The 13,149-nt window shown below is 43.9% G+C and overlaps 1 protein-coding gene across 3 annotated transcripts in view; it reads right to left on the bottom strand.

Annotated features, from left to right (window-relative positions):
- The window catches only part of PPP1R17 (protein phosphatase 1 regulatory subunit 17), a 74,882-nt gene extending 64,414 nt beyond the window's left edge, over positions 1-10,468 (bottom strand). For 2 of the 3 annotated variants that reach the window (XR_008975184.1, XM_057431604.1), the window contains exons 1-3: positions 10,275-10,468; positions 3,163-3,275; positions 1,103-1,255 (exon numbers count right to left, since the gene is read on the bottom strand). Coding sequence is in view for 2 of the 3 variants with exons in the window: in XM_057431604.1 (XP_057287587.1) it covers positions 1,103-1,255; positions 3,163-3,241 (232 nt within the window). In the remaining variant the exon portion in view is untranslated. The remainder of the gene's footprint in view (positions 1-1,102; positions 1,256-3,162; positions 3,276-10,274) is intronic. The other variant, XM_057431605.1, reaches the window with a different exon arrangement.
- Between the last annotated feature and the right edge of the window lie 2,681 nt (positions 10,469-13,149).

Below are 13,149 nucleotides of genomic sequence, written 5' to 3'. Positions count from 1 at the left end.
GGCTAATGACAGTGATGCTATCAGGCCAGCTGGCTTCTGGTTGTACTTAATGCACTAAACTGCAGCCCATCAGAAATCGTGGTAAAGATGAGGGCAATCTTCTATTCCAGAAGCTTAAACATCTCACCAAAGTAGCTCAATCATATGGATGCTTAAAGCCTTTGCTTGGGAGCAATGTAATGAGACAGAAATGGCCTGTTTTAACCAGTGAAATAATGCCTTATGGTATGGCTACTACAGGCACAAAATGCAGCTCTCTAGCCTCTGAACCACTCTTCCCTAAGAGGAAATTGTTGGGGAGATGATACAGATGAGAGCTGAACAGAGTCAATGTCTGGATTACAAATACTGGCAAATCCCAGCTTCTTGTTCTTGGTGATTTGTTGTTGGTACTCAGGGGACCATGCAAGTAGCTACTGGCTAACTCCTCTGTGTATGTGCAATACGGGTAGAAGAACTCAATGCAGTGGATACAAGAGCACAACTCTCTCCCCAGAGAGCACAAGGAGTGATTGTCAGTAGAGAGGAGCGACAAACGTTTATTCCTACTGCTGACTTAGAAGGTCATCAAGTTTCAGTGGCAGTCTCCTGCTCATTCTTCCCTTCCCCAGGTTGGTGGCATTTGGCTCTCAAACTTCAGAGGTCTGTAAATGCACATCAGCAGGGAGCATCCTACAAGGAGCCCTTTTGTTGCTGCAGTGGTTTCTGGCTTCCTGAAACACCCGGCCCTTGACAGAGTCCCCATGAGTACAAGAGCCCTGTTATTTCTAGGAGGAGCATCCTGCAGCTGGCTTGTGTGCTCCTCAGGTCTCATCCCAGCCTCATCCCTGGTCAGCCTCCCTCTGAGCACTGAGTACATGTTTCACAGAACGCACAGGGGCTGAACTAGATCCTTTTTGATTTTGAAGTAGCATGGCTCAGCAGCTACAGACAAATACACATCATTTGTCATATACAGGCAGCACCACTATGCACATGGCATTGAGCTGCATTCTTGCCCACATCCAGGGGACATAAGTGAATGAGGGGTCTGCAGACATTTGCCTGGACTCAGTCCCCTCAGCTGAATTGTGATTCCTAAATCAAGGGACGTAGTGTTCACCTGTTAGAGGTGGTGGGGTGTGCAAAGCGGGTGTATCTTTTCTCCTTGGCTTTTTTTGGTCCTGTTCAGTGTTTTGGGAAGCCAGGATGGTTTTCCCTTTTCTTGGTTTCTTTTTGAGGTCACAGCTCTGAATCAGCTGCTCTGAAAGATCTTCTGCAGAGGAAAAAACAAAAAGAAAAAAAAAGATGTAAAAAGCCATGAAACTGAGTAGAAATAACAAACCACATGGTAAAAAGAAAAGCTTTAATAATACTGCCTTCATCCAAGTAAATTATAATGCCTGTGGAGGAACATCTCATTAATAAAACATCAGCACAAGAGGCCTATGTGCCATACTATAGGGGAGTCAAGTGACTTAGGTGGTCCTTCTGCGTTGTAGGTGGTAGACATAAAGCAGAGGAAGAGACTGTGGGCAGCTGTGTGTTACGTGGCAGAAGGAAAGCTGTACCATGGTGTGCAGGGGTCCCACAACCATCCCTGTTTTCATCCCACACTAACTGTGCAGGCTGTGTCTTCAAGAGTTACAAGGGCCCTTTTGTGAAGGAAAGATTTACGTGTGTGTGGTCAGCCTGAGGTATCGGTAAGCCGAGGCAGTATATTGTTCCCCTCAAGATTTGGCTTTATTTCCAGAGCAGTTGGTATTCAGTTTTGATTTACATAACATTACACTGGATTTTTGGTTTCCCCTTGACCCAGATGGTTTTTTTTGCAAGAATCTGCATTTCTGGGTGCTAATGCAAGCCAAAAATATTGAAGATGATAGCCTGTCAACAGGCTGCCCAGGGCAGTGGTTGAGTCACCATCCCTGGAGGTATTTAAAAGACCTGTAAATGTGGCAGTTAGGGCACGGTTCAGTGGTGGACTTGGCAGTATTAAGTGTATGGTTGGACACAATGATTGCAAAGGTCTTTTCCAAGCTAAGTGATTCCATGATTGGAATCATCACACAAACCAATGCTTTGGTTTCTTAAAAAGCTGCTAGTTTGGCTTCAGCTGGGTCTTCATTCCAGGCTCTCTCACATTATTTGAGGCAGTGTACAGCTATAAGTGGGTATACGCATGGAAAGGATAACCTCCAGGGTGAAGCCCCAGGAAGATGTGGGGTCTTTTTCTGGCACCCACAGACTTTTCGCATGGTCCTAATGAGATCATTTCACCTCCTGCTGCCTCAGTTTCCTAACTGTAGAATGAGAACAATTATATGTGGTATACCAGCAATTGTATAAGTAGTGCCTTTAGCTAGGAATGCCATGTGGCAGAGGCAGAACTAGGATACCTTCCTTGCAGGCCAGATAAACAAAGTTTATAAGATTGTGCTTGCCTGCGGTGAGACACTTCTTTTGACAAGGAAGTGAAATTGCATTTGTGTTTCGTTATTGTCATCACAAGGGTAACAACAAGAAAATAGGTTTTTGTTTCTGGGTTGCTAAATCTTCATGACAATATTGCAAGGCAGGAGTGAAGTAACAGAATCTGAAGCAGAGGCAAAAGACCATGAATACGCAAAAAAGCACATCTATCGAGTATGAAGCTTGGTATTTAGGAGTGCGGCGGAGAAACGATGCCTCTGGTGCTCTCAGTGCAAAAGTTATGTATGAAATAGGTTCAAGAGAGGAAACACTGACAATGAAGGGGAAAAAGTATTCAGAAAGCAGACTCAGTGGAAGCAAAGGGAGGGGGTGTCTGAAATCTTTTATTGAGATTGCATCTATAAAATACGCTCAGGGAAGGCTCAGCCGTATCCCAGCTTTTAGTTTACAGTGGTATAAATGGAGAAATTTCTCTACCTTTTTTTACCAGGGGAAAGAACAATGACTCTTTTCTTCTTTCTCCTCTTTAATTAACTTTGCTCTCCAGCTTCAGCTGATTTTTATATGCAGGAAGAGCTCTCTTTGCCTTTCCATCTGGCACCAGAAGTGTCAGCAGAAGGTGCAATCTATCGGGTTTCATGAGGGCTCAGTTTTGTTGCTGGAGGGGAAAAATGGACACTGGGCAGGGCCTAATGATGTGAAGACAACACCTCTCTAATTAATGCAATGACATCACCTAATAACACTTACCTAAATGGTTACAGTGTGAGTCTCGCTTGTCCAGTCTGTCTTCTGGGATATCAAATGGCTGAACACATTCTGTTGACATCGTTGAAACGGGCTTTTCTTCCCCTTTGAAGCTACTACACCAGGAGAAAAGGAAAAGAAATTGCACCCTGACATAAATCAGACATATTGGTGTTATGTATCCACTTGCTAGCCAGATCATGAGAAGTTCTTGTCTTCCAGCTGCTCTCTGTCATGCAGTCTGCTGGCTCACATGTGCTAAGAGATGATACATTTATTCACTGCCTTTGCCTTGGTTACACATGCAATATCCTGGTTTTCCACCTACCTTGCTGTAAGCAACCCACACTAGCATGGGAAATACATTGGCTTTATAGAAGAATACTGACTTTGAGCATACAGAAAGCACTATCTATCTATCTATCTATCTATCTATCTATCTATCTATATCTATCTATCTATCTATCTATCTATCTATCTATCTATCTATCTATCTATCTATCTATCTATCTCATACACAAAGTATATGCTAGGAAATAGGGTGTTTTGTTCTGTTTTTTTCCCATTTTTTCCCAACTCTATACTAAGGATCATATTTGGTGTTTATCATACAATCTTGCCTTAATAATGAATACTGTTGAGTTACTCTTACAAGCCCAGCTCCTCTAACAGAGCTTTGATACCCCTAAATACCCATATGTGAATGCTCCCTCTGAAAGATGGCCAGTACATATGGACCCCAAAGCCAGCATGAAGTACACTTACTAATCACCTTGGTAAGATCGCAGGAGCCTGTTTCATAAAGCTGTTTAAGAGCCTGTTCTCTGTAAGTCCCACTGAATTGCTGTTTTGGCTGTTTTATTCCCCTTTTCTCACAATTGCAGAGGATCCTGGAGCCCAGCCTCCTACCTGAGCTCCTCCAGCATTTCCCAAGCTAAGACTTGACCCCAGACTTGCTCACTCTGAGGCCACCCTAGATGTCTTCACAGGAAGAAGGAAATGAGACCATTTTTTACTGTTGACCATTTCTATGGTTGCTTAACAGAAACACATTACAGCAATGTTAAAAGAAAAGGAACCTTCAACCTGAAGGTGCAGCCTGAGTGATCCTGGTATGTCCCTTCTGCCAGCAACAGCTCGGGCAGCTTCTTACTTACAATCTCTGTTCTCCATTTTCAGGGAATAATGGCAGACCATGGCTAACGTGTAGGGAGGAGGAAGGCAATGAGGAAGAGAAAAAACAGGAGTACTGTCCTGGGTTCAGCAGTAGCAGTCATTTTTCTCTTTCTCAGTAGCTGGTGCAGTGCTGTGGTTTTGACTTTCAGTCTGGGAACGGTGATGATAACCCTGATGTTTTCAGCTGCTGCTCAGTAATGTTTAGTTTGACCAAGGACTTTCTGAGTCTCGTGCTCTGCTGGGAGGGGAAGCCAGGAGGAAGCAGAGACAGGACACCTGACCCAAACTGACCAAAGAGGTATTCCATACCACAGCACATCATGCCCAGTATGTAAACTGGGGGCAGTTACCTGGAAAGGCGAGATCACTGCTCTGGTCAGGCTGGGTGTTGGTCGGCAGGCGGTGAGCAGCTGTATTCTCTTCCCTTGTTATTTCCCTTATCATTATTATTATTGGTGGTAGCAGCAGTGATTTGTGTTATACCTTAGTTACTGGACTGTTCTGATGTCAACCTGTGGCAGTTACATTCTTTTGATTCTCCTCTCCATCCCTCTGGGAGCAGGGTGGGGGAAGGAAGGAGGGGGGGGAGTGAGTGAGTGGACTGCGTGGCTGAGTTGTCAACTGGGCTTAAACCATGATAGAGAGTTTGCTTTTATCCTGCTGGAGGTAAACAAAACACCTATATTACTTCTCTGTAAATTGCAGTGGTTGTTTGTCAACAAGAAACAGAACAGTAGGGGAGTCAACCTCATTTCTATGACTAAACTTACATCTATATAAAGAACAATTAATCCTCAAGCAAATTCCAGTCACTTAAATGTTTTCCAAACAAACTATGAAAGGTCGCACTCATAATCACTCACTGAGGTAATTCTTCAGGGGATGAAAAAACGTGTCCTAAATTCCAGTGGCTTCAAAATAAGTGGAGCGACACTGGCTGACAGCAATAAAGGTCAGGAACACTGACTCATAATGCATGTATGGGACTAACTCCCATACCCTTCAGTATCCAAAAACTGTAATATTCTATGAATTCTGGAATACCTTGTGGAATCAGGCCTGGATAAGGGGTTTGACCTCTGCCTGTTCACTGTAGAACTGCCCCTGTCCAGCCTCACATCTGTACTAAAGGATTACGCTGCCTGGAGACTCCATCTGCATTTATGGGAAAAAAAAAATTAATCATCTTCCACTTGGGAAGACCCTGTACAAAGAAACCTTTGAATGCACCTTAGCATGGCATGTCTGCTCTGTTTATCCACTGTATAAATTAGCTATAGCTAATGAAATGAAATGCTTAAAATGAAGCAGTCAGTTTTATTTAAAGCAAAAAAACAAACTTATGAGCTGGCCATATGAAGGCTCACACTGCATTTTGTGATGAGGGAGGTTTTCTTCCTCAATACCATTTGATTTTATAGGATTTGATTAGGCCACACTGGCTAAATATTATCATAGTAGGAAAAATCGTTCTTTCCTGAAGGGTACTCATTTTAGACAGTTTTCAGTAAAATCAGGGATACCATTTCAGACACCATGGACTTGTTTTGAACAGGTCTTGAGGCAAAAAAAGGCTGAGACTAGATTGTAAAATTTAAATGTAAGATTGGTGGTAAATTATACTGACTGGAAATGCCTTATAAAATACGATTAATTTTGGTTTGATTTCACTGAAGTGGTTCCCTGAGTTAGTTCACCTAATAAAAATAAAGCTTTGTAAAGAGTCTTAATTTAGGATTGGTATATGCCAGCTGTGAGACTTCCTTAGTTATTTTTTCTTACTATACTCCTTTGAAAAAACTATACTCTAAATAAATCTCTTAGATGTCCTCACATTTCCATAGCCACAGATGCCAAGCCCTTGGCACCTTCAGTGCTTTAAAATATGTCTCTATAGCTTAACTCCTGACACATGCACCCTTTTTGTTATTTAAAGTTTGCCTGCAACCAACTTTGCTTCGCTTACAAGTGTTTTCCCACTGCACATAGTGACAGTCTGTGTGACAAAAGAATAAAAAGAGAAAGATTACCAAGATGTGTCATGATTTTTTGTATCTTGGGTGTCTACCCACTGCATATGACGTGTGAACCTGTGAGTGCTGTTGCATCCTGTCACTGCACATTACGCACAAAGTGCTCGTTCGGGGGAGAGGTGATGTATGTGAGCGCTGTAATGGTGCTTTCCCAAACCACTGAAATCAATTCCCACCACTAAAGAAACAGATTCCCCAGTAATCTTTCACATGGGAAGGAAGATGAGGGGGGACTGTATGAAGTCATTCATACACCTTTACAAATGGAAGCACTTTCTTAGGTTTCTGTGTGTTAAATGAAACTCTTATCCTAGCAGCCTTCACACATGGTTTGTGCTCTCTGCTGCCATCAGTCGCTTTGGTGGGTAGTGTTTACTATTCACAGCATGGACTAAGGTGGGATTTTTCTTGCATTCTTATATCTCTTGACATAATGATCCACATTCGTCCGCTGTTCAATTGTAATGGTTACAATGGAGCTCTAAATCACAGTCAGTGGGAGACACTTCCTGAAATGCATATAGATTTTTCTGTATGAGTTAGGACTCATCACTCATTTAGCCTGGACTTTGGAGCAAGGCAGCTAGGCTATACCACCCCCTGCAGACATGTGTGCCTACTTCTGGGAAAAGGCAGAGCTGATAAACACCTGAAATGCTTCCCTAAAGGTTGAATCATACAATAGTTAGGGTTGGAAAGTACCTTAAGATCATTCAGTTCCAACCCCCAGCCATGGGCATCACACTGGACCATGTTGCCCAAGGCTCTGTCCAACCTGGCCTTGAACACTGCCAGGGATAGGGCATTTACCACTTCTTTGAGCAATTTGTTGTTTGAGACAAGTTCTAGATTTGCCTACACAGTTTTACATTTGCTCCTTGTAAAAACATTTGGCATTCAATAAGATTTTCTCTACTTAGGGACGGAGAAGAGCAAGGAATGATAAGGCAGCCTGAAAAATGCAGGTATGGGTAAAAGCCTCTTCATCCTCATGTGGATAAGATCTCAGGCTGAAGCCCTGGTGTGTAGCAACAGGACTCCTTTGGGCATATACACTTGTAAGAGATGGTGATTTAGATGACAAATATCTGACCTTTTCACTTTTTAGATGTCTGCTTTGGATTCCTATGTAGCTTAAAGCACATTCAAGATTTTTTTTCAGAGTTCTCAGTTGCTGTATATGCTTGATTAAAGTGCCCAAATAAAGTTATCCAGAGACAGATGTACAGCTCCTACCACTCACGAACACTGTCTTAAAACACTATAAATGCCAATAATAGGGTATCCTTTTTTGCTTAAATTGTGAGTCTCCATCAAAAAGTCACCAATGTAACTGGTTCCAGGAAACCAATTTTGGTTTATTATTTCAGATTAGTATATGCGGCTGTGTTAATGTAGATATTTGTCACCAGTAATTAGGCTGGAGCTTAGGGAATACTCAGCAAAGCTACTATCACATGCTTCTACCAAAATGATGCATTTTTTTGAAGCCATCTGATCCTATGACATTTAAACCAATGTGAAATGAAATCTCATGAGATCGAACAGAAAACTAAAGCTTTGAGTATCAAACTAAAGAGCTGGACTTTTTTTCATTTGATCTTGAGCTAGGCATGGAAATGGCTTTGGGTATGGGAAAGTTAACTCTCCATTTCTTGACTTCTCATAGGGTTTGAGTGGCTGTAGGTGCTATGCAGCTAGAGGGAAATTAGGTACCTATGGCAATTTGTATCCAGTCTTAAGAGACAATGCAGAACTCAAATGAGACATCAGCAGGCAATCATTCTTACCTAGAAGATGCAGAAAAGAATTCCTGATCTGCAATTCATATCAAAGTTGACACGGGCTACCTGAGCATCAGCATCAATAGTCCTCACATTGTATATTAAGGGCATGAGTTTTTATACCTGCATGTCATTTTCTTGTGTGTTTAATTCTTAGAATTGCTGCACTAACCCTTTGCAAGGTCTCCACAAACTGTTGTCTGCAAGTATGTGGATTTTGATTTTTCTCTCCCCATCCCTTCCCCCCAGGGGAATGTTTTGTTCCCACAGTTGAGCAAATCCCCAGTAAAAAAAAACATGCACTAGTTTGCAGGACATGCATAACCATTAAAGAAACCATTGGCGTGTTGATAAGGGTGCTACAGGAGTAAAAGTACTCTTGAGAGTGTCCTTGTTGGGTGACAGCAGGCAATCTGAATCTAATAGGTATTTGGTTTTGGTAGGTTGATAATGAAGTTGCCACAGAAGCCTGTGCGCCTGTCTTCTCATGGACACAGAGCACTGCATATGAACACTTCTTTGCCATGAGATGAGAGAAGGAAAGTTCAAGAACCGAAATGGAGACAACTGGTGCCCTAGGGTGGGACAGCACACGCACATGCTTGTCCATATTCCCATAGGCGGCACCTGGCCTTGGTGCCGCTGATGCACTTGACAGTTGGAAACGGAACAAGTGGGAATATCTTACAGCGTGCTGCCTCATGCAGACATGAGGCAGAGGTTGGACTGTAAAAGTTAGTCCAGCCTGCACCAAGGGCAGCACTTCACTACCCTGCCCAAAATGCTGCTCAGGCATCAGATTTGCCCTTTAAGCCTGGTGCCTCTCCTCCAACCACATGCACACTTATGGTCTCCTGACATGTTTTAATTATTAAACAGCTCTTAACTGCTTTGCCCCTCTCTGTCTGGTTACAATGAGTACATGAGCAAGGAGGGACAGGCAGGCTTCCAGCATCCTTACCCGTTCTTCTCTTCCCTCCCTACATGGCAGGGAAAGACAAGACCTGTCCTTCCTTCTGTTGCATGTCCTCTGCGGGGTCCCATAGTGTGAGTAGGCCCTTATTTGCATGAAGTCATTTACAAAGAAGGAATAAGAGACTATCATCTGGATTTAGCTCCTTCCATCTGCACTCAGCAGGCAGCCTTGGCTCCTTTACTGGCAAATGCACACCTTTGCCTATACATTGGTCCTATCCTAACCCCATTACCACTGGTTCCTGTGCAAATCTTGTGAATAAAGCAAGACAACCCATCTCAGAGTAGAAAACTATACCCAGAGTAGAAAATAGATGCCCTAAAAGTAGAAAGTCTGGGCGTTCCTGCTCAGCATTCCAAACTTCTCACTTTTACTATATGATTAACATTACTCTATTGGAGTGACTTCTTCCCTGGGCACAGAAGACAGCCTCATGCTGCTGCACAGAGTTTCTTCAGTTATTTGGGCACTAGGCTGCTCTCTCAAAGTATTCTTGTCGGATTAGTCTGAGTTCTATTTATTTAAAAGTATTTAAATGCACTTCGGAAACACTTTGGTATTTGAAAGCCTAATCCAGGCACCTCCCTCCACCCAAAACTTTTTGCTGCTGATAGCAGAATTGTCTGGGAGTAGTTTCCTCTCACAGCTTCTATGGGCTAGTTCAAAACCCTGGTTGGGACCATCTCACACTGCTTCCCATCAACTCGCAAAAATGAAAATCCCAACAGTTAAACTTTGATTGATACAGAAACAAACAAACAAACAAAACAGTAAGATATATCTGCGGAGGTTCTAGTCACAAAGTTTTAGTGTTTGAATATAGTCAAACCGGCAGTAATTATTTCCTTACAAACTCACCTATTCCAACCGTCTCTAGTGGGGTAAGAAGCCCTGATGCCAGTTCCCACTCTGCTGCTTGCAAGCTGTCTGAGCAGTTAAAGTTAGTTAAAGCACTTCTCTCTAAAGCACTGTCCTTTGTAACCCCACCACCCATGCTTTCCACTCTCAGCTCGGCCGCACCCCAACTTTCTCCACATGGGACCATCCCCAGCCCGCTGTGGGGCGACTTTTCCTCGCTGGTGCTGGAAACAAAGGAAGAGACAAGAGGAGGGCCCAGGGAGGGCAGGGTGCGGGTGCGGTACTTACGGCGCGGTGAGCCGTCGGGGCTGGTTGCAGCGGGACCTCTCCGGGCTGGGGCCGCCGCGGCCGCTGCCGCCCGCCTTCTTATCTAGGGAGCGTGGTGCGGAGTCGCTATGGCAACGCCGCGCTCAGGCCTCCTCCGCGGGGCGGCCGCATCACCGCCCCTGCCGCCAGTGCTGAGGCCGATGGAGCGGGGACACCGGCAGCCCCTCAAGGCGAGGAGGGCATCTCTTCTGCTCCAGAGAGGCAGGGGAGGCTGCCGGAGCTCTGGCGCACAGAGGCAAAAGGCAAGCTGCGGCAGCCGTGGCAGGAGGCGCGAAGAAAATGGCAAGGGGAGGGAGAGAGGCTGGTGCTGTCTGGGACCCAGGGGAGAGGCGAGGATAAAAGTGGAGCAAGGAGGCAGGACATGTGTCTGGGAGCAGCACCACAAGCACTAAAAGTGATGGACACCGTCTCCAGCGCCGGGGTTCAGCGATGACTGCCGTGTCTGTGTATACACCTGGCCACAACCAGTTACACAGGCGCGGTGTTTACGGAGCCTGCTGTGGCTGCCGCTTGTTTGCCAGCAGAGACCAGTCTCTCCTATTTTAGCCCGTGCCTTTGGATGGAGCTGTTATTTCAAATGAGGGAAAACATATGCAAACACGCCTGACGTTGGAAAAGCTCCGGGAGAAATGCTTTACTCAGTGGCGGGGCTGTGAGCTGCCCCTCTCTCAGTATTCATCTGCAACAAAGGTGCCTTTGTCGGTGCCCTTTTATTAAAACACCATTAAAACCTGTGGGAGCTCACATCTGTAGTTACCTCCTCCTTCTCTTCCCCCATCAGCAACTGCAGTTCAACAGCACCAGCGTGCTTTAAATTAGTCAAGGTTTCTTTCATAAATAATACATTGTACAGAAAGCCCAAAGGGAGATGCTGCTAATGGCCAGCCCTGCAGAACGTGCAGCGCTCTCAGATCCCGTGTGTTTCACGTGTGGTTCCACAAAGCACCAAGCATGCTTTTAAATGCTCTAAAGGAAGGACCGTGAGCTTTCCCCATCCATGCCTGGGAGAGACAAGTGCATTCCTCACCTCGCTGAGGGTAAGTTGTGTGTGTTTAGGTGTCTCAGAGACCCAGTTTTAAAAGCAAGCTCATAAATGCTTGTATGGCTCCTGAAAAAATGGAGCATAGGCTCCTGAGCAAAGTACGTGAAGAACTTCTGGGCAAGATTAAGATTTCTGACTGACAAAAAAAAAACCCAAAACCTCAAAACCACACAATCCCCAAACCGCTCATGGAAAAAATTGTTTCCATGTGACTGATTTTACTTTCAACATTGTCAAGACCTCTCTGTTGCAGTGAAGTTTAGGTAAAACACCCTCTATTTTTACACTGGGATGTTTTTTACTTAGAAGCACAAGTTACGTCTGATTTTCCTATGAACGCAGAAAAGTCAGAATGAGATCACTGAAAAATAAGCTCATGAAGCAAAATGCTCAAATCAGAAATTATAACTTGAAACTCAGCTCAAGATTGCCTTTTTATGTTTTCATTGTCCTGACTGAAGAAGTCAGTCAGTCATTTATAGCACTGGAAAAATTCCCTGAGGATAAGAAAATCATTTCCTGCTCTAGTCACTGGATCCCAAGGATGCTTTGGGAATATTACAGGATAGCTTTACCCATGAGGAAAGTGGCCTATCACTCACAGCAGGATCACACATCCAACCTTAGTCACCTCTTGAGTGGCACCACACGATGCCATGAAACACTTTAGATTTATCCCAGTCTTTTCATAGCGGCTGCCGCATCACTAGTATGATGGAGGATTTACTCCCATATCTGATCTTTTAAGTGTTTACAGTTGTTGTCCTGCTTGTAAGAGGGCTGGGACTCCTGCCAGCTTTTTAATCCTTCCTGTTCAGTTGTTTCACAAACACAGCCTGGAAAACAGTCTGAGTCTGTAATAAATCTGCACTTTAACCCTCTTCCCTCATATGCGAGTATTCCCATCAGCACTTGGGGAACTACTCATGTAATTAAAGATAAGCACGTGTCTAAAAGTTTCCAGGCTAGTGCTTTAGAAGACAGAAGATGCAGCTTTGACAGATGGCAAAGGATGAGACAATCTAATAGAAACCAAATACACAAACACATGTATACACAGACACATACGTACATATGTGCATATATCTATGTATGTGTAGCCATTACTGACCTGTGCATTTGTTATTTTTGTGTTTGTTTCTGGCTTGGTTTTCAATTCAAGGGTCAAATTTTCAAATGTCCAAAGGCCAGTGAGAATTTGGCCTGCCTTTGATATTTTCTTCCTGTTTCTATACTTTCTTTCCTTTTCTATACTGAATATTTGGCTTACTGAAGCTTTCCAGCACACAGCATAAGAGTGGTTTCTTGAAAGATGCATGATGCCCCTTGATGTTATGCTTGCTGGTCAATAGTAGGTCTGCACTGGGTTTTGCAGAGCAAACACAGCTGGCTTTTCATCACTGCAGTGGTTAGTAAAGATCCTTTTCCAGCTGTAATTTTGCTCACAGTGAACTCGCTTTGAATCTGTACAAATTGAAGACCAAAACCAGATCTCATTCATGACAATAGCAGTCCATTATAAACCAGTTAAAATACTGGATTTATAGAAGGGGTGGCCAGATGAAAGACTGTTCCTTACAGATTACTGGTGCTGTGCTCATACCAGCATAAACAAGTTTGACAAATGGCTAGTATGATGGGTTTGTAGGGTTGGTTTTGAGGACTTTCTGCTAGAACAAAACTATTATTAGTCTTGATTCATAACACGTGGCGGGTTGTTTGCCTGCTTAGAAGTCTTACATTAAATAAAAATCCCACTTTCAGGATGTGAGGGGAATTACTCCAAGTAGAGCA

This window comes from Pezoporus wallicus, unplaced genomic scaffold (genome assembly GCF_028554395.1).
Source record: "Pezoporus wallicus isolate ANWC-B61680 ecotype Strahan unplaced genomic scaffold, APGP_CSIRO_Pwel_v1 scaffold_11491, whole genome shotgun sequence".
Lineage (NCBI taxonomy): Eukaryota > Metazoa > Chordata > Aves > Psittaciformes > Psittacidae > Pezoporus > Pezoporus wallicus.
Note: the sequence above shows the minus strand (reverse complement) of the source record. Positions and strands in the feature narration are given on the sequence as shown.